At 46.8% G+C, this 21,865-nt stretch overlaps 2 protein-coding genes across 2 annotated transcripts in view; both read right to left on the bottom strand.

Moving 5' to 3' along the window:
- The window catches only part of LOC115205675 (sciellin-like), a 25,053-nt gene extending 10,631 nt beyond the window's left edge, over positions 1-14,422 (bottom strand). The window contains exons 1-7 of the mRNA XM_029771898.1: positions 13,608-14,422; positions 11,508-11,585; positions 10,078-10,146; positions 6,763-6,798; positions 4,945-5,010; positions 2,102-2,155; positions 1,912-1,971 (exon numbers count right to left, since the gene is read on the bottom strand). Of these exons, the coding sequence (XP_029627758.1) occupies positions 1,912-1,971; positions 2,102-2,155; positions 4,945-5,010; positions 6,763-6,798; positions 10,078-10,146; positions 11,508-11,585; positions 13,608-13,834 (590 nt within the window). The 5' untranslated portion in view covers positions 13,835-14,422. The remainder of the gene's footprint in view (positions 1-1,911; positions 1,972-2,101; positions 2,156-4,944; positions 5,011-6,762; positions 6,799-10,077; positions 10,147-11,507; positions 11,586-13,607) is intronic.
- LOC115206760 (proteoglycan 4-like) overlaps positions 14,260-21,865 on the bottom strand; it is an 11,948-nt gene continuing 4,342 nt past the window's right edge. Inside the window, exons 6-13 of the mRNA XM_029773963.1 lie at positions 21,618-21,644; positions 21,442-21,504; positions 16,170-16,220; positions 15,922-16,002; positions 15,512-15,592; positions 15,288-15,350; positions 14,480-15,155; positions 14,260-14,280 (exon numbers count right to left, since the gene is read on the bottom strand). Coding sequence (XP_029629823.1) covers positions 14,260-14,280; positions 14,480-15,155; positions 15,288-15,350; positions 15,512-15,592; positions 15,922-16,002; positions 16,170-16,220; positions 21,442-21,504; positions 21,618-21,644 — 1,063 coding nt within the window. The remainder of the gene's footprint in view (positions 14,281-14,479; positions 15,156-15,287; positions 15,351-15,511; positions 15,593-15,921; positions 16,003-16,169; positions 16,221-21,441; positions 21,505-21,617; positions 21,645-21,865) is intronic.

Genomic DNA, 21,865 nt, shown 5'->3' with positions numbered 1-21,865 from the left:
ACAGTCGTCTCAAATAAAACTGTGAAGGACCTCGGCGTTACTCTGGACCCTGATCTCTCTTTTGACGAACATATCAAGACTGTTTCAAGGACAGCTTTTTTCCATCTACGTAACATTGCAAAAATGATGCAGAAAAATTCATCCTTGCTTTTGTTACTTCTAGGTTAGACTACTGCAATGCTCTACTTTCCGGCTACCCGGATAAAGCACTAAATAAACTTCAGTTAGTGCTAAATACGGCTGCTAGAATCCTGACTAGAACCCAAGAAATGGATCATATTACTCCAGTGCTAGCCTCTCTACACTGGCTTCCTGTTAAGGCAAGGGCTGATTTCAAGGTTTTACTGCTAACCTACAAAGCATTACATGGGCTTGCTCCTACCTATCTTTCCGATTTGGTCCTGCCGTATATGCCAACACGCTATGGTCACAAGACGCAGGCCTCCTAATTGTCCCTAGAATTTCTAAGCAAACAGCTGGAGGCAGGGCTTTCTCCTATAGAGCTCCATTTTTATGGAATGGTCTGCCTACCCATGTGAGAGACGCAGACTCGGTCTCAACCTTTAAGTCTTTACTGAAGACTCATCTCTTCAGTAGGTCCTATGATTGAGTGTAGTCTGGCCCAGGAGTGTGAAGGTGAACAGAAAGGCTCTGGAGCAACGAACCGCCCTTGCTGTCTCTGCCTGGCCGGTTCCCCTCTCTCCACTGAGATTCTCTGCCTCTAACCCTATTACAGGAGATTAGTCACTGGCTTACTGGTGCTCTTCCATGCCGTCCCTAGGAGGGGTGCGTCACTTGAGTGGGTTGAGTCACTGACGTGGTCTTCCTGTCTGGGTTGGCGCCCCCCCCCCCTTGGGTTGTGCCGTGGCGGAGATCTTTGTGGGCTATACTCGGCCTTGTGTCAGGATGGTAAGTTGGTGGTTGAAGATATCCCTCTAGTGGTGTGGGGGCTGTGCTTTGGCAAAGTGGGTGGGGTTATATCCTGCCTGTTTGGCCCTGTCCGGGGGTATCATCGGATGGGGCCACAGTGTCTCCTGACCCCTCCTGTCTCAGCCTCCAGTATTTATGCTGCAGTAGTTTATGTGTCGGGGGGCTAGGGTCAGTCTGTTATATCTGGAGTATTTCTCCTGTCTTATCTGGTGTCCTGTGTGAATATAAGTATGATCTCTCTAATTCTCTCTTTCTTTCTCTCTCTCTCTCGGAGGACCTGAGCCCTAGGACCATGCCTCAGGACTACCTGGCATGATGACTCCTTGCTGTCCCCAGTTCACCTGGCCGTGCTGCTGCTCTAGTTTCAACAGTTCTGCCTGCGGCTATGGAACCCTGACCTGTTCACCGGACGTGCTACCTGTCCCAGACCTTCTGTTTTCAACTCTCTAGAGACAGCAGAAGCGGTAGAGATACTCTCAATGATCGGCTATGAAAAGCCAACTGACATTTACTCTTGAGGTGCTGACTTGTTGCACCCTCGACAACTACTGTGATTATTATTATTTGACCATGCTGGTCATTTATGAACATTTGAACTTCGTGGCCATGTTCTGTTATAATCTCCACCCGGCACAGCCAGACGAGGACTGACCACCCCTCATAGCCTGGTTCCTCTCTATGTTTCTTCCTAGGTTTTGGCCTTTCTAGGGAGTTTTTCCTAGCCGCTGTGCTTCTACAACTGCATTGCTTGCTGTTTGGGGTTTTAGGCTGGGTTTCTTTACAGCACTTTGAGATATCAGCTGATGTAAGAAGGGCTATATAAATACATTTGATTTGATTTGAGGGTGTTACTAATGGAGGACATAGAAAGAGTTTGAGGGTGTGTGTGACTCAGTGCAGTGTTGTGTGTGAAAGGGGTGAGCTGTGTGTGTGTGGGGGGGTTGATGCTTTTCCAGAGCCTTTAATAAAGAGGTGGCTTACTGTTTCTGAACCGTAACCAGGGACACCTGTGGATCCTGCTCCTCAGGCTCCTCCTCCTCACTGAGATGAGAGAACATAATAGGCTTTTAGTACTGCATGGTTGGGTGGTTCTGATGTGGACTTGGTTAGGAGCTTGGGAGGTGGCAGTGTGGATGTATATAAGTGATGATCTGTGAGGAGGTTCATTCACCTCTTGTCTGTGGTAATGATAGGGTTGACGTCCCAGGACCTCTTCCACGTCATTCTGAAGGGGGGGGAGGAGAACACCACAGTTAGTCTGGAGACTGAGCTCAATTCTACATTGGAAGAGCTATGGGGTTTGCAAATATACACTAGTATAGGATGGACAAAGTGAAAACAGACACTAGTAAAGGATGGACACAGTGAAAACAGACACTAGTATAGGATGGACACAGTGAAAACAGACACTAGTAAAGGATGGACACAGTGAAAACAGACACTAGTATAGGATGGACACAGTGAAAACAGACACTAGTATAGGATGGACACAGTGAAAACAGACACTAGTATAGGATGGACACAGTGAAAACAGACACTAGTATAGGATGGACACAGTGAAAACAGACACTAGTATAGGATGGACACAGTGAAAACAGACACTAGTAAAGGATGGACACAGTGAAAACAGACACTAGTATAGGATGGACACGGTGAAAACAGACACTAGTATAGGATGGACACAGTGAAAACAGACACTGGTATAGGATGGACACAGTGAAAACAGACACTGGTATAGGATGGACACAGTGAAAACAGACACTAGTATAGGATGGACACAGTGAAAACAGACACTGGTATAGGATGGACACAGTGAAAACAGACACTGGTATAGGATGGACACAGTGAAAACAGACACTAGTATAGGATGGACACAGTGAAAACAGACACTAGTAAAGGATGGACACAGTGAAAACAGACACTAGTATAGGATGGACACAGTGAAAACAGACACTAGTAAAGGATGGACACAGTGAAAACAGACACTAGTATAGGATGGACACAGTGAAAACAGACACTAGTATAGGATGGACACGGTGAAAACAGACACTAGTATAGGATGGACACAGTGAAAACAGACACTAGTATAGGATGGACACAGTGAAAACAGACACTAGTATAGGATGGACACAGTGAAAACAGACACTAGTATAGGATGGACACAGTGAAAACAGACACTAGTAAAGGATGGACACAGTGAAAACAGACACTAGTATAGGATGGACACAGTGAAAACAGACACTAGTATAGGATGGACACAGTGAAAACAGACACTAGTAAAGGATGGACACAGTGAAAACAGACACTAGTATAGGATGGACTCAGTGAAAACAGACACTAGTAAAGGATGGACACGGTGAAAACAGACACTAGTAAAGGATGGACACAGTGAAAACAGACACTAGTATAGGATGGACACAGTGAAAACAGACACTAGTAAAGGATGGACACAGTGAAAACAGACACTAGTATAGGATGGACACAGTGAAAACAGACACTAGTATAGGATGGACACAGTGAAAACAGACACTAGTATAGGATGGACACAGTGAAAACAGACACTAGTATAGGATGGGCACAGTGAAAACAGACACTAGTATAGGATGGACACAGTGAAAACAGACACTAGTAAAGGATGGACACAGTGAAAACAGACACTGGTATAGGATGGACACAGTGAAAACAGACACTGGTATAGGATGGACTCAGTGAAAACAGACACTAGTAAAGGATGGACACAGTGAAAACAGACACTAGTATAGGATGGACACAGTGAAAACAGACACTAGTAAAGGATGGACACAGTGAAAACAGACACTAGTATAGGATGGACACAGTGAAAACAGACACTAGTATAGGATGGACACGGTGAAAACAGACACTAGTATAGGATGGACACAGTGAAAACAGACACTAGTATAGGATGGACACGGTGAAAACAGACACTAGTATAGGATGGACACAGTGAAAACAGACACTAGTATAGGATGGACACAGTGAAAACAGACACTAGTAAAGGATGGACACAGTGAAAACAGACACTAGTATAGGATGGACACAGTGAAAACAGACACTAGTATAGGATGGACACAGTGAAAACAGACACTAGTAAAGGATGGACACAGTGAAAACAGACACTAGTATAGGATGGACTCAGTGAAAACAGACACTAGTAAAGGATGGACACGGTGAAAACAGACACTAGTAAAGGATGGACACAGTGAAAACAGACACTAGTAAAGGATGGACACAGTGAAAACAGACACTAGTAAAGGATGGACTCAGTGAAAACAGACACTAGTATAGGATGGACACAGTGAAAACAGACACTAGTAAAGGATGGACTCAGTGAAAACAGACACTAGTATAGGATGGACACAGTGAAAACAGACACTAGTATAGGATGGACTCAGTGAAAACAGACACTAGTAAAGGATGGACACAGTGAAAACAGACACTGGTATAGGATGGACACAGTGAAAACAGACACTAGTAAAGGATGGACACAGTGAAAACAGACACTAGTATAGGATGGACACAGTGAAAACAGACACTAGTATAGGATGGGCACAGTGAAAACAGACACTAGTATAGGATGGACACAGTGAAAACAGACACTAGTAAAGGATGGACACAGTGAAAACAGACACTAGTAAAGGATGGACACAGTGAAAACAGACACTAGTATAGGATGGACACAGTGAAAACAGACACTAGTAAAGGATGGACACAGTGAAAACAGACACTAGTATAGGATGGACACAGTGAAAACAGACACTAGTAAAGGATGGACACAGTGAAAACAGACACTAGTAAAGGATGGACACAGTGAAAACAGACACTAGTAAAGGATGGACACAGTGAAAACAGACACTAGTAAAGGATGGACTCAGTGAAAACAGACACTAGTATAGGATGGACTCAGTGAAAACAGACACTAGTATAGGATGGACTCAGTGAAAACAGACACTAGTATAGGATGGGCACAGTGAAAACAGACTAACATTTGAATACCTTGTTGTGTTCGTGTTGATGGGGATAAAGTCGTCTTCAAGGGCCTCCAACACATTTTCATTCACACTGTAAAACAGAAAACAGATTAAAACAGATCATTTAAAGCTCTGACTCGTCATGAGCAGTGTGGATCCAAGTATAAAAACATAAATTAAAGTGTTACAAGCACAATGTCTCTCAGTAGACAGGTACAGTATATCTAAATCTCAGTGACAGGTACAGTATATCTAAATCTCAGTAGACAGGTACAGTATATCTAAATCTCAGTGACAGGTACAGTATATCTAAATCTCAGTGACAGGTACAGTATATCTAAATCTCAGTGACAGGTACAGTATATCTAAATCTCAGTGACAGGTACAGTATATCTAAATCTCAGTGACAGGTACAGTATATCTAAATCTCAGTGACAGGTACAGAATATCTAAATCTCAGTGACAGGTACAGTATATCTAAATCTCAGTGACAGGTACAGTATATCTAAATCTCAGTGACAGGTACAGTATATCTAACAGGTGTTCTCTCAGTAGACAGGTACAGTATATCTAACAGGTGTTCTCTCAGTAGACAGGTACAGTATATCTAACAGGTGGTCTCTCAGTGACAGGTACAGTATATCTAACAGGTGGTCTCTCTCAGTGACAGGTACAGTATATCTAACAGGTGTTCTCTCTCAGTAGACAGGTGCAGTATATCTAACAGGTTTTCTCTCAGTGACAGGTACAATTTACAATATATATATGACAGGTACAATATATATAACAGGTGGTCTCTCAGTAGACAGGTACAGTATATCTAACAGGTGTTCTCTCTCAGTAGACAGGTGCAGTATATCTAACAGGTGTTCTCTCAGTGACAGGTACAGTATATCTAACAGGTGGTCTCTCTCAGTAGACAGGTACAGTATATCTAACAGGTGGTCTCTCTCAGTGACAGGTACAGTATATCTAACAGGTGTTCTCTCAGTAGACAGGTACATTATATCTAACAGGTGGTCTCTCTCAGTGACAGGTACAGTATATCTAACAGGTGGTCTCTCAGTAGACAGTTACAGTATATCTAACAGGTGGTCTCTCTCAGTAGACAGGTACAGTATATCTAACAGGTGGTCTCTCAGTAGACAGGTACAGTATATCTAACAGGTGGTCTCTCAGTAGACAGGTACAGTATATCTAACAGGTGGTCTCTCTCAGTAGACAGGTACAGTATATCTAACAGGTGGTCTCTCTCAGTAGACAGGTACAGTATATCTAACAGGTGTTCTCTCTCAGTAGACAGGTACAGTATATCTAACAGGTGGTCTCTCAGTGACAGGTACAGTATATCTAACAGGTGTTCTCTCAGTGACAGGTACAGTATATCTAACAGGTGGTCTCTCAGTAGACAGGTACAGTATATCTAACAGGTGGTCTCTCTCAGTAGACAGGTACAGTATATCTAACAGGTGGTCTCTCAGTAGACAGGTACAGTATATCTAACAGGTGGTCTCTCTCAGTAGACAGGTACAGTATATCTAACAGGTGTTCTCTCAGTGACAGGTACAGTATATCTAACAGGTGTTCTCTCTCAGTAGACAGGTACAGTATATCTAACAGGTGTTCTCTCTCAGTGACAGGTACAGTATATCTAACAGGTGGTCTCAGTAGACAGGTACAGTATATCTAACAGGTGTTCTCTCTCAGTGACAGGTACAGTATATCTAACAGGTGGTCTCTCAGTGACAGGTACAGTATATCTAACAGGTGGTCTCTCTCAGTAGACAGGTACAGTATATCTAACAGGTGTTCTCTCTCAGTAGACAGGTACAGTATATCTCACCTGGAGTCAGTACTCGGGGTCGGACTGTCAATATCTCTGTTGAAATAATATCATTATATGGCACTGTTAGAATGAAGCACATTGAAGTACAATAGTAATAGATTTAGTAGTGGCAGGTGGTTGTAGTAGTATTAGTAGATTTAGTTGTGGTAGGTAGTAGTAGATGTAGTTGTGGCAGGTAGTAGTAGATGTAGTTGTGGCAGGTAGTAGTAGATTTAGTAGTGGCAGGTAGTAGTAGATTTAGTAGTAGTAGATTTAGTAGTGGCAGGTAGTAGTAGTAGTACTAGTAGATTTAGTAGTGGCATGTAGTAGTAGATTTAGTAGTGGCAGGTAGTAGTAGTAGATTTAGTAGTGGCAGGTAGTAGTGGTAGTAGATTTAGTAGCAGTAGATTTAGTAGTTTTAGTAGTGGTAAGTAGTAGTAGTAGTAGATTTAGTAGTGGTAGGTTGTAGTAGTAGTAGATTTGTATTTGTAATAGTAGATTTGAATAACATTAGGCATTAGGAAAGACAACTGTTGTGTTATCAGACCCTGTGTGTGTGTGTGTGTGTGTGTGTGTGTGTGTGTGTGTGTGTGTGTGTGTGTGTGTGTGTGTGTGTGTGTGTGTGTGTGTGTGTGTGTGTGTGTGTGTGTGTTTGTGGATTTAGTAGTGGCAGGTAGTAGTAGTTTGTGGATTTAGTAGTGGCAGGTAGTAGTAGTAGATTTAGTAGTGACAGGTAGTAGTAGTAGATGTAGTAGTATATTTAGTAGTTGCAGGTAGTAGTAGTAGATTTAGTAATGACAGGTAGTAGTAGATTTGGTAGTAGTAGTAGTAGTAGTAGTAGTAGATTTAATAGTGGCAGGTAGTAGTAGATTTAGTAGTGACAGATAGTAGTAGTAGATTTAGTAGTGACAGATAGTAGTAGTTGTAGATTTAGATTGGTAGGTAGTTGTACATTTAGTAGTGGAATGTAGTAGTAGTAGATTTAGTAGTGGCAGGTAGTATTAGTAGTAGTAGTGGTAGGTAGTAGTTAGTACTAGTAGATTTAGTATTGAAAGGGATAGTAAATTTAGTAATAGATTTAGTAGTGGAAGGTAATAGTAGATTTCATAGTAGTAGATTTTGTAGTGGCAGGTCGTAGGAGTAGTACATTTTGTAGTGGCAGGTCGTAGTAGATTTAGTAGTGGCAGGTAGTAGTAGTAGTAGATTTAGTATTTGTAATAGTAGATTTGAATAACATTAGGCATTAGGAAAGACAACTGTTGTGTTATCAGACCCTGTGTGTGTGTGTGTGTGTGTGTGTGTGTGTGTGTGTGTGTGTGTGTGTGTGTGTGTGTGTGTGTGTGTGTGTGTGTGTGTGTGTGTGTGTGTGTGTGTGTGTGTGTGTGTGTGTGTGTGTGTGTGTGTGTGTGTGTGTCATACTACATATCCTAGAAGTGAAAGATCAAGGGAGAGGGGAGAGGATAGGGGGAGGAGGGAGAGGGGAGGGGGGAGAGGATAGTGGGAGAGGGGAAAGGGTAGAGGATAGGAGGGGAGAGGATAGGGGGAGAGGGGAAAGAGTAGAGGATAGAGGGAGAGGGGAGAGGATAGGGGAGAGGGGAGAGGATAGGGGTAGACGTTAGAGGATAGGGGGAGAGGCTACAGGGAGAGGGTTGAGGGAGGGGGAGAGGTTAGAGGGAGAGGTTAGAGGGTAGAGTGATGGGGAGAGGTTAGAGGGTAGAGGGAGAGGGTAGAGTGATGGGGGAGAGTTTAGAGGGATATGGGGAGAGGTTAGAGGGGAGGGGGTAGAGAGTAGGGGGAGAGGGTAGAGGGATAGGGGGAAAGGTTAGGGGGAGAGTTTATAGGGAGAGGGTTGAGGGAGAGGATAGGGGGAGAGGTTAGAGGTTAGGGGAGAGGTTATAGGGAGAGGTTAGAGGGGAGAGGGATAGGGGGAGAGGTTTGAGGGGAGAGGGAGAGGTTAGAGGGAGAGGGAGAGGATAGGGGGAGAGGTTAGAGGGAGAGGGTAGAGAGGTTAGAGGTTAGAGGGAGAGGGGAGAGGATAGGAGGGGAGAGGATAGGGGGGAGAGGTTAGAGGGGAGGGGGTAGAGAGTAGGGGGAGAGGGTAGAGGGATAGGGGGAGAGGTTAGGGGGAGAGTTTATAGGGAGAGGGTTGAGGGAGAGGATAGGGGGAGAGGTTAGAGGTTAGGGGGAGAGGTTATAGGGAGAGGTTAGAGGGGAGAGGGATAGGGGGAGAGGTTAGAGGTTTGAGGGAGAGGGAGAGGATAGGGGGAGAGGTTAGAGGGAGAGGGTAGAGAGGTTAGAGGTTAGAGGTTAGAGGGAGAGGGTAGAGGATAGGAGGGGAGGGGAGAGGATGGGGGAGAGGGGAAAGAGTAGAGGATAGAGGGAGAGGGGAGAGGATAGGAGGGGAGAGGATAGGAGGGGAGAGGATAGGGGGAAAGGGGAGAGGATGGGGTAGACGTTAGAGGATAGAGGGGGAGAGGCTATAGGGAGAGGGTTGAGGGAGGGGGAGAGGTTAGAGGGAGAGCTTAGAGGGTAGAGTGATAGGGGAGAGGTTAGAGGGGAGAGGGTAGAGTGATGGGGGAGAGGTTAGAGGGGAGGGGGTAGAGAGTAGGGGGAGAGGGTAGAGGGATAGGGGGAGAGGTTAGAGGGGAGGGGGTAGAGAGTAGGGGGAGAGGTTAGAGGTTAGGGGGAGAGTTTATAGGGAGAGGGTTGAGGGAGAGGATAGGGGGAGAGGTTAGAGGTTAGGGGGAGAGATTATAGGGAGAGGTTAGAGGGGAGAGGGAGAGGGATATGGGGAGAGGTTATAGGGAGAGGTTAGAGGTTAGAGGTTAGAGGTTTGAGGGGAGAGGGAGAGGGTAGAGGGATAGGGGGAGAGGTTAGAGGAATAGGGGGAGAGGTTAGAGGGGAGGGGGTAGAGAGTAGGGGGAGAGGTTAGAGGGTAGAGGGAGAGGTTAGGGAGAGAGGTTAGAGGGGAGGGGGTAGAGTGTAGGGGGAGAGGTTAGAGGGTAGAGGGAGAGGTTAGGGGGAGAGGTTAGAGGGTAGAGATGAGGGGAGGGTAGAGTTTAAAAATTAGATGCTAGGGGGAGAGGTTAGAGGTTAGGGGGAGAGGTTAGAGGGTAGAGGGAGAGGTTAGGGGGAGAGGTTAGAGGGGAGGGGGTAGAGTGTAGGGGGAGAGGTTAGAGGGTAGAGGGAGAGGTTAGGGGGAGAGGTTAGAGGGTAGAGATGAGGGGAGGGTAGAGTTTAAAAATTAGATGCTAGGGGAGAGGTTAGAGGTTAGAGGCTAGTGAGAGAGGCTAGGGACTAAGGGACTAGGGGGTAGATCAATGTGGGACGTACCTGTGTGTGTCCTCTGGCTTCTCGTCTCTCGGCTCCTCCTCTTCCTCCTCGGACTCGGCATAACTGAGCCTGAGGGAGAGACAACCAGAGACACAGTTGGTCAGTAAAATGACCCCTATTTTTATTTCACATTTTATTTAACCAGGTAGGCCAGTTGAGAACAAGTTGTCATTTACAACTGCGACCTGGCCAAGATAAAGCAAAGCAGTGCGACAAAAACAACAACACAGAGTTACACATGGAATAAACAAACGTACAGTCAATAGCACAATGCTGGTCCATCCCACCCTAACTGCTGGTCCATCAGAACCACAGACACAGAACCACAGACACAGTTGGTCAGTAAATTGCTCCCTAATCGCTGGTCCATCAGAACCACAGACACAGAACCACAGACACAGTTGGTCAGTAAATTGTCCCCTAATCGCTGGTCCATCAGAACCACAGACACAGTTGGTCAGTAAATTGCCCCCTAACTGCTGGTCCATCAGAACCACAGACACAGAACCACAGACACAGTTGGTCAGTAAATTGCTCCCTAATCGCTGGTCCATCAGAACCACAGACACAGAACCACAGACACAGTTGGTCAGTAAATTGTCCCCTAATCGCTGGTCCATCAGAACCACAGACACAGTTGGTCAGTAAATTGTCCCCTAATCGCTGGTCCATCAGAACCACAGACACAGCATTACACATGAAACAGGGTGGGAGAGGTCATCAGAAATGGCTCAGAGAGAGAGAGAATACCTGACCACTGTGACTGACCCAAACTTAAGGAAAGCTTTGTCTATGTACAGACTCAGTGAGCATAGCCTTGCCATTGAGAAAGGCCGCCGTAGGCAGACCTGGCTCTCAAGAGAAGACAGGCTATGTGCACACTGCCCACAAAATGAGGTGGAAACTGAGCTGCACTTCCTAACCTCCTGCCAAATGTATGACTGTATTAGAGACACATATTTCCCTCAACTTACACAGACCCACAAAGAATTTGAAAACAAACCCAATTGTGATAAACTCCCATATCTACTGGGTGAAATACCACAGTGTGCCATCACAGTAGCAAGATTTGTGACCTGTTGCTACAAGAAAAGGGCAACCAGTGAAGAACAAACATCTATGTAAATACAACCCGTATTTAAGTGTATTTATTTTCCCATTTGTAATTTAACTATTTACACACAATATGACATTTGAAATGTCTTTATTCTTTTGGAACTTTTGTGAGTGTAATGTTTACTGTAATTTTTTTAATTGTTTATTTCACTTTTGGTTATTATCTACTTCACTTGCTTTGGAAATGTTGACATATGTTTCCCATGCCAATAAAGCCCCATGAATTGAAATTGAGAGAGAGAGAGAGAGAGAGACACTGTGGTGTATGGAGGAATGAATGAGGGGCTGATATAAGAGGTCTCCTCTCTAACTACCTGTCTGATCCACTGAGAAGCTCCTGACTCCAAGATCCTGGGATGGGAGGGATGGGCTTCACCAACTCCTGTTCTAGACTACACAGAGGAGACGAGAGGATAAGAGGGGAGGGGACAGGACAGGAAGAGAGAAGAGGAGGAGAGGAGAGGACAGGAAGAGAGGAGGAGAGGAGAGGACAGGAAGAGAGGAGGAGAGGAGAGGACAGGAAGAGAGAAGAGGAGGGGAGGACAGGACAGGAAGAGAGAAGAGGAGGAGAGGAGAGGACAGGAAGAGAGGAGGAGAGGAGAGGACAGGAAGAGAGAAGAGGAGGGGAGGACAGGACAGGAAGAGAGCAGAGGAGAGGAGGGGAGGACAGGAAGAGAGGAGGAGAGGAGAGGACAGGAAGAGAGAAGAGGAGGGGAGGACAGGACAGGAAGAGAGAAGAGGAGAGGAGGGGAGGACAGGACAGGAAGAGAGGGGAGGGGAGAGGACAGGACAGGAAGAGAGAAGAGGAGGAGAGGAGAGGACAGGAAGAGAGAAGAGGAGAGGAGGGGAGGACAGGACAGGAAGAGAGGGGAGGGGAGAGGACAGGACAGGATGAGAGAAGAGGAGGAGAGGAGAGGAGAGGAAGAGAGAAGAGGAGAGGAGGGGAGGACAGGACAGGAAGAGAGGGGAGGGGAGAGGACAGGACAGGAAGAGAGAAGAGGAGGAGAGGAGAGGACAGGAAGAGAGAAGAGGAGGAGAGGAGAGGACAGGAAGAGAGAAGAGGAGGGGAGGACAGGACAGGACAGGAAGAGAGAAGAGGAGGAGAGGAGAGGACAGGAAGAGAGAAGAGGAGGGGAGGACAGGACAGGAAGAGAGGGGAGGGGGGAGGGGAGGAGAAGGGGGGGAGAGAGGAGGAGAGGAGAGGACAGGAAGAGAGAAGAGGAGGAGAGGAGAGGACAGGAAGAGAGAAGAGGAGGGGAGGACAGGACAGGAAGAGAGGGGAGGAGGAGAGGACAGGAAGAGAGAAGAGGAGGAGAGGAGAGGAGAGGACAGGAAGAGAGAAGAGGAGGGGAGAGGAGGGGAGGACAGGACAGGAAGAGAGGGGAGGGGAGAGGACAGGACAGGAAGAGAGAAGAGGAGGAGAGGAGAGGACAGGAAGAGAGAAGAGGAGGGGAGGACAGGACAGGAAGAGAGGGGAGGAGAAGGGGGGAGAGAGGAGGAGAGGAGAGGAGAGGACAGGAAGAGAGAAGAGGAGGGGAGAGGAGGGGAGGACAGGACAGGAAGAGAGGGGAGGGGGGAGGGGAGGAAAAGGGGGAGAGGGGAGGACAGGACAAGAGGAGAGAGGAGAGGAGAGGGGAGGGGAGACAAGACAGAGGACTTGAATTGAAGAACCCAACGGTTTACATCTGACAGACTATTAAAAACCAGTCCAAACTTTTGACTGGTACTGTATATATTTACAAAAAATATAAGGAATTGGAAATGATGCAGACAATTACATTGATGGAAGCTACAATCTATCTGCAATAATAAAGCTGATACACCCCCAAACATTTTTATTTATAAAAAAAAAAAACAATGTATAAATACAAAGAATGGTCCACCACCCAAAGGATCCAGTCAACTTGGCACAACTGTGGGAAGCGTTGGAATCAACATGGGCCAGCATTCCTGTGGAACAATTTCGAAACCTTGTAGAGTCCATGCCCCACCCAATATTTTGTACACTCAGTGTAGAAGTACACAATGACAGCTGTCACCAGGGGTGTATTCACTAGAAACCAAATGGATAAAAAGGGACGAAACAGGGAGGGACTAACCTAAATGTGTCCCATTAAAAAAACACTAGTTTTCATTGCAAAACATTTTCAATTGAAAAACATTTTGTCACGGTTTGGTACTGGTTTTATATCGCCCACTATGACATGAATGAGGAAGTGTCTCTCTGTTGATTGATACCTGTCCTCTGGCTCTGCAGCCTGTGGACCAACTTTAATAGTCTCACCCAGAGCCGTATATAGCCTACCCATAATGTCAATAAATGGCTCTGGTCTCACCACTACACACACTGTGGTGCAACATATCTGATCATTGTAATTCAAATGAATAGAAACATTAATGAATCAATACTGTACCTGGATGAACCTGTGTCGAAGGAGATGAGTGTGTCAGACAGGGCTGTCAGTGTGTCCACTGGGGCAGGATTCTTCTTCACTGGGTTATATGGGACAGTGGACGCTAATACAGAGGACACTGGGGGGACGTCTTTCAACGGGACACCACTCTCTGGGGACAGTTTTTTCATCACCTCAACTGTCAACTTAGGAAGTGGAGTAGCCATTTTGGTACACCCTGGCTTCATGCCCTCATAAGGGTCAATCGCTGCTGTGGTGTCAACTATGACGGGGGCTGGAAGGAGGACGTCTTTCACAGATATAGGAGAGACGTCTTTCACAGAGACAGGAGAGACAACGTTCACAGAGACAGGAGAGACGTCTTTCACAGAGACAGGAGAGACGTCTTTCACAGAGACAGAAGAGACAACTTTCACAGAGACAGGAGAGACGTCTTTCACAGAGACAGGAGAGACAACTTTCACAGAGACAGGAGAGACGTCTTTCACAGAAACAGGAGAGACGTCTTTCACAGAAACATGAGAGACGTCTTTCACAGAGACAGGAGAGACAGCTTTCACAGAGACAGGAGAGACGTCTTTCACAGAGACAGGAGAGACGTCTTTCACAGAAACAGGAGAGACAGCTTTCACAGAGACGGGAGAGACGTCTTTCACAGAGACAGGAGAGACGTCTTTCACAGAGACAGGAGAGACAACTTTCACAGAGACAGGAGAGACGTCTTTCACAGACACAGGAGAGACGTCTTTCACAGAGACAGAAGAGACGTCTTTCACAGAGACAGGAGAGACGTCTTTCACAGAGACAGGAGAGACAGCTTTCACAGAGACAGGAGAGACAGCTTTCATACATACAGGAGAGACATCTTTCACAGAGACAGGAGAGAAGTCTTTCAAGGAGACAGGAGAGACGTCTTTCACAGAGACAGGAGAGACGTCTTTCACAGAGACAGGAGAGACAGCTTTCACAGAGACAGGAGAGACGTCTTTCACAGACACAGGAGAGACCGCTTTTACAGAGACCGGAGAGACGTCTTTTACAGAGACAGGAGAGACATCTTTCAAAGAGACAGGAGAAACGTCTTTCACAGAGACAGGAGAGATGTCTTTCACAGAGACAGGAGAGACGTCTTTCACAGAGACAGGAGAGACAGCTTTCACAGAGACAGGAGAGACATCTTTCACAGAGGCAGGAGAGACAGCTTTCACAGAGACAGGAAAGACGTCTTTCAAGGAGATAGGAGAGACGTCTTTCAAAGAGACAGGAGAGACAGCTTTCGCAGAGACAGGAGAGACGTCTTTCGCAGAGACAGGAGAGACAGCTTTCACAGAGACAGGAGAAACGTCTTTCACAGAGACAGGAGAGACATCTTTCACAGAGACAGGAGAGACGTCTTTCAAAGAGACAGGAGAGACAGCTTTCACAGAGACAGGAGAGACAGCTTTCACAGAGACAGGAGAGACGTCTTTCACAGATGGTGCAGCTGGTTCTTTGGGGACAGAGGGAGTCTCAGTGAAGACAGAGTCGTCATTGTCTGTGATCACCACCCTTTAGACACACAAGAAACAACAAGACAGAAAAACTAAACATCTCCAGTCAAGCCTTTCATTTCAGACATTATCATCATTTTCCATGAGGAACAAAACAGGACAGGACAGTCCATTGAGAGGCATCAGTTACCTTTTAGCCACAAAAGATGAAACATCTGGGGTCAGGGAGGTTTCTAGAGGTTTCTCTGTAGAACTGTCAGGAGAACAGGAGAACAGGAGATAAGATACAAACAGGGGAATAGAGAGATGGAGAGAGACAGATAAAGAGAGAGAAAGATCGAGACAGAAATAGAGAGGGAGAGGGAGAGGGAGATGGAGAGAAAAGGAGAGAGAGGTATATAGCCAATCACATACTCGTATTTCTTGGCGGCTGAGAGGACGTAGGAGCGTTGTCGGGCTGAAGAGGTCCTGAGCACATCCATGGCTGCTTCCTCCCTGATGGACAGATGGAGAGACACGGAGAGAGACGGAGAGAGAAAGAGGGAGACAGGGAGAAAAGAGAGAGAGACAGATAGAGAGAGAGAAAGTGTGTGTGTGAGAGAGAGAGAGAGACGCAGGAAGTAAAGATTGAGGGGTAAAGAAAGAGATGAGACTTGTTTTTCCTCAACGTCTATTTTCTGAGGTATAATAAGAGTTTTGTAGACAGCATCTGAAATGGCACTCTGTTCCCTATTTAAGGCCCTATACAGTACAGGGCCCTGGTCAAAATTAGATCTCTATAAAGAGAACAGGGTGCCGTTTGGGATGCATTGTGTGTGTCTCACCGTTTCTCCTTCTCGTCTGGGGAAAGCTGGTCCTCAGTTTGAACTGGGAGGTTTGAGGTGGGACGCACTGTGTGAGGAGCTCTGGAGGGAGGAACACATACACAAAACACACACACACACAAACACTTATCAAACACATCCCCTTAAGTCACTACAGTTATCTCAGTTAATCCTTTACCACACACAGCGTCACACACTCAAGCACGTTCACTGAGTTTACTCATAAGATTTGCATAAGGTTTACTCACATTCTCTTGTAGCTCTCTGAAGGCCTCTTGGTGAAGCTGGATGTTGATCCACTGCAAATAGAGGGACACCATGTAATCAAGCCATCTAACAAGCCTATACTGTTCTCTTGTACCTGTTTTCATTTCGAGGACCTGTGTTCTTTATTACTTATACAGACTTCCCAGAGCTGAGATTTAGAATTGTACAGCTACATCGTCTGTTTTTAGACAATAGACTGATTACACTGCTGCCAGTAGAGCTCTGATATTACTGCTGCCAGTAGACTCTGACATCACTGCTGCCAGTAGACTCTGACATCACTGCTGCCAGTAGACTTATGACATTACTGCTGCCAGTAGACTCTGACATCCCTGCTGCCAGTAGAGCGCTGATATTACTGCTGCCAGTTAGAGCTCTGACATTACTGCTGCCAGTAGACTCTGACATCACTGCTGCCAGTAGAGCTCTGATATTACTGCTGCTAGTAGACTCTGACATTGCTGCTGCCAGTAGACTCTGACATTACTGCTGCCAGTAGACTCTGACATTACTGCTGCCAGTAGAGCTCTGACATTACTGCTGCCAGTAGAGCTCTGACATTACTTCTGCCAGTAGATCTCTGACATCACTGCTGCCAGTAGACTCTGACATCACTGCTGCCAGTAGACTGACATTGCTGCTGCCAGTAGACTGATATTACTGCTGCCAGTAGAGCTCTGACATTGCTGCTGCCAGTAGACTCTGACATCACTGCTGCCAGTAGACCGACATTGCTGCTGCCAGTAGACTGATATTACTGCTGCCAGTAGAGCTCTGACATTGCTGCTGCCAGTAGACTCTGACATCACTGCTGCCAGTAGAGCGCTGATATTACTGCTGCCAGTTAGAGCTCTGACATTACTGCTGCCAGTAGACTCTGACATCACTGCTGCCAGTAGAGCTCTGATATTACTGCTGCCAGTAGACTCTGACATCACTGCTGCCAGTAGACTCTGACATCACTGCTGCCAGTAGACTCTGACATCACTGCTGCCAGTAGAGCGCTGATATTACTGCTGCCAGTTAGAGCTCTGACATTACTGCTGCCAGTAGACTCTGACATCACTGCTGCCAGTAGAGCTCTGATTTTACTGCTGCTAGTAGACTCTGACATTGCTGCTGCCAGTAGACTCTGACATTACTGCTGCCAGTAGACTCTGACATCACTGCTGCCAGTAGAGCTCTGACATTACTGCTGCCAGTAGAGCCCTGACATTACTTCTGCCAGTAGAGCTCTGACATCACTGCTGCCAGTAGACTCTGACCTGACATCACTGCTGCCAGTAGACTGACATTGCTGCTGCCAGTAGACTGATATTACTGCTGCCAGTAGAGCTCTGACATTGCTGCTGCCAGTAGACTCTGACATCACTGCTGCCAGTAGACTCTGACATCACTGCTGCCAGTAGACCGACATTGCTGCTGCCAGTAGACTGATATTACTGCTGCCAGTAGAGCTCTGACATTGCTGCTGCCAGTAGACTCTGACATCACTGCTGCCAGTAGAGCGCTGATATTACTGCTGCCAGTTAGAGCTCTGACATTACTGCTGCCAGTAGAGCTCTGACATTACTTCTGCCAGTAGATATCTGACATCACTGCTGCCAGTAGACTCTGACATCACTGCTGCCAGTAGACTGACATTGCTGCTGCCAGTAGACTGATATTACTGCTGCCAGTAGAGCTCTGACATTGCTGCTGCCAGTAGACTCTGACATCACTGCTGCCAGTAGACTCTGACATCACTGCTGCCAGTAGACCAACATTGCTGCTGCCAGTAGACTGATATTACTGCTGCCAGTAGAGCTCTGACATTGCTGCTGCCAGTAGACTCTGACATCACTGCTGCCAGTAGAGCGCTGATATTACTGCTGCCAGTTAGAGCTCTGACATTACTGCTGCCAGTAGACTCTGACATCACTGCTGCCAGTAGAGCTCTGATATTACTGCTGCCAGTAGACTCTGACATCACTGCTGACAGTAGACTCTGACATCACTGCTGCCAGTAGACTCTGACATCACTGCTGCCAGTAGACTTATGACATTACTGCTGCCAGTAGACTCTGACATCCCTGCTGCCAGTAGAGCGCTGATATTACTGCTGCCAGTTAGAGCTCTGACATTACTGCTGCCAGTAGAATCTGACATCACTGCTGCCAGTAGAGCTCTGATATTACTGCTGCTAGTAGACTCTGACATTGCTGCTGCCAGTAGACTCTGACATTACTGCTGCCAGTAGACTCTGACATTACTGCTGCCAGTAGAGCTCTGACATTACTGCTGCCAGTAGAGCTCTGACATTACTTCTGCCAGTAGAGCTCTGACATTACTGCTGCCAGTAGACTCTGACATCACTGCTGCCAGTAGACTGACATTGCTGCTGCCAGTAGACTGATATTACTGCTGCCAGTAGAGCTCTGACATTGCTGCTGCCAGTAGACTCTGACATCACTGCTGCCAGTAGACTCTGACATCACTGCTGCCAGTAGACCGACATTGCTGCTGCCAGTAGACTGATATTACTGCTGCCAATAGAGCTCTGACATTGCTGCTGCCAGTAGACTCTGACATTGCTGCTGCCAGTAGACTCTGACATCACTGCTGCCAGTAGAGCGCTGATATTACTGCTGCCAGTTAGAGCTCTGACATTACTGCTGCCAGTAGAGCTCTGACATTACTTCTGCCAGTAGATATCTGACATCACTGCTGCCAGTAGACTCTGACATCACTGCTGCCAGTAGACTGACATTGCTGCTGCCAGTAGACTGATATTACTGCTGCCAGTAGAGCTCTGACATTGCTGCTGCCAGTAGACTCTGACATCACTGCTGCCAGTAGAGCTCTGACATCACTGCTGCCAGTAGACCGACATTGCTGCTGCCAGTAGACTGATATTACTGCTGCCAGTAGAGCTCTGACATCACTGCTGCCAGTAGAGCTCTGATATTACTGCTGCTAGTAGACTCTGACATTGCTGCTGCCAGTAGTCTCTGACATTACTGCTGCCAGTAGACTCTGACATTACTGCTGCCAGTAGAGCTCTGACATTACTGCTGCCAGTAGACTCTGACATTACTTCTGCCAGTAGATCTCTGACATCACTGCTGTCAGTAGACTCTGACATCACTGCTGCCAGTAGACTGACATTGCTGCTGCCAGTAGACTGATATTACTGCTGCCAGTAGAGCTCTGACATTGCTGCTGCCAGTAGACTCTGACATCCCTGCTGCCAGTAGACTGACATTGCTGCTGCCAGTAGACTGATATTACTGCTGCCAGTAGAGCTCTGACATTGCTGCTGCCAGTAGACTCTGACATCACTGCTGCCAGTAGAGCTCTGATATTACTTCTGCCAGTAGAGCTCTGACATCACTGCTGCCAGTAGTCTCTGACATCACTGCTGCCAGTAGACTCTGACATTACTGCTGCCAGTAGACTGACATTGCTGCTGCCAGTAGACTGATATTACTGCTGCCAGTAGAGCTCTGACATTGCTGCTGCCAGTAGACTCTGACATCACTGCTGCCAGTAGACTCTGACATCACTGCTGCCAGTAGACCGACATTGCTGCTGCCAGTAGACTGATATTACTGCTGCCAGTAGAGCTCTGACATTGCTGCTGCCAGTAGACTCTGACATCACTGCTGCCAGTAGAGCGCTGATATTACTGCTGCCAGTTAGAGCTCTGACATTACTGCTGCCAGTAGAGCTCTGACATTACTTCTGCCAGTAGATCTCTGACATCACTGCTGCCAGTAGACTCTGACATCACTGCTGCCAGTAGACTGACATTGCTGCTGCCAGTAGACTGATATTACTGCTGCCAGTAGAGCTCTGACATTGCTGCTGCCAGTAGACTCTGACATCACTGCTGCCAGTAGAGCTCTGACATCACTGCTGCCAGTAGACCGACATTGCTGCTGCCAGTAGACTGATATTACTGCTGCCAGTAGACTCTGACATTACTGCTGCCAGTAGAGCTCTGACATTACTGCTGCCAGTAGACTCTGACATTACTTCTGCCAGTAGATCTCTGACATCACTGCTGCCAGTAGACTCTGACATCACTGCTGCCAGTAGACTGACATTGCTGCTGCCAGTAGACTGATATTACTGCTGCCAGTAGAGCTCTGACATTGCTGCTGCCAGTAGACTCTGACATCACTGCTGCCAGTAGTCTCTGACATCACTGCTGCCAGTAGACTGACATTGCTGCTGCCAGTAGACTGATATTACTGCTGCCGGTAGAGCTCTGACATTGCTGCTGCCAGTAGACTCTGACATCCCTGCTGCCAGTAGACTGACATTGCTGCTGCCAGTAGACTGATATTACTGCTGCCAGTAGAGCTCTGACATTGCTGCTGCCAGTAGACTCTGACATCACTGCTGCCAGTAGAGCTCTGATATTACTTCTGCCAGTAGAGCTCTGACATCACTGCTGCCAGTAGTCTCTGACATCACTGCTGCCAGTAGACTCTGACATTACTGCTGCCAGTAGACTGACATTGCTGCTGCCAGTAGACTCTGATATTACTGCTTCCAGTAGAGCTCTGACATTGCTGCTGTCAGTAGACTCTGACATTACTGCTGCCAGTTAGAGCTCTGACATTACTGCTGCCAGTTAGAGCTCTGGCATTACTGCTGCCAGTAGAGCTCTGATATTACTGCTGCCAGTTAGAGCTCTGACATTACTGCTGCCAGTAGACTCTGACATCACTGCTGCCAGTAGAGCTCTGATATTACTGCTGCCAGTAGACTCTGACATTACTGCAGCCAGTTAGAGCTCTGACATTACTGCTGTCAGTAGACTCTGACATTACTGCTGCCAGTAGACTCTGACATCACTGCTGCCAGTTAGACCTCTGACATTGCTGCTGCCAGTTAGAGCTCTGACATTACTGCTGCCAGTTAGAGCTCTGACATTACTGCTGCCAGTTAGAGCTCTGACATTACTGCTGCCAGTAGACTCTGACATCACTGCTGCCAGTAGAGCTCTGATATTGCTGCTGCCAGTTAGAGCTCTTACATTACTGCTGCCAGTTAGAGCTCTGACATTACTGCTGCCAGTTAGAGCTCTGACATTACTGTTGCCAGTTAGAGCTCTGACATTACTGCTGCTAGTAGACTTTGACATCACTGCTGCCAGTAGAGCTCTGATATTGCTGCTGCCAGTTAGAGCTCTGACATTACTGCTGCCAGTTAGAGCTCTGACATTACTGCTGCCAGTTAGAGCTCTGACAGTACTTTATTTACCTCAAGCTATTGAATGTAGATGAGGTGGCAGCAGGCTTGGTGTCTGTCTTGGTGAAAATCCCTCTGAAAAAATGGATAAGATTATTCATTCACCTTTTATATTATTCACAATTAATGAATTTAATCCATTGTATATGCTGTTGCTCAAGTGATGCAATGGTGGAAGTCTGTTATACCTGATAAGGTATCCTGGAGATGGTGTTCTATATTTAGGAACAAGAACCAAAGGTCAGTTTATAATAAAGAGCATGTTTTGTTGTTTGTGTTTTGAGGTGTGTACCAGTGTGTAGTGTTGAGGTGTGTACCAGTGTGTAGTGTTGAGGTGGGTGTCAGTGTGTATTGTTGAGGTGGGTGTCAGTATGTAGTGTTGAGGTGGGTAGTGTTGAAGTGGGTGTCAATGTGTAGTGTTGAGGTGGGTGTGTAG

Source organism: Salmo trutta, chromosome 13, assembly GCF_901001165.1.
Source record: "Salmo trutta chromosome 13, fSalTru1.1, whole genome shotgun sequence".
Lineage (NCBI taxonomy): Eukaryota > Metazoa > Chordata > Actinopteri > Salmoniformes > Salmonidae > Salmo > Salmo trutta.
This window is presented reverse-complemented; position numbering and strand designations above follow the sequence as displayed.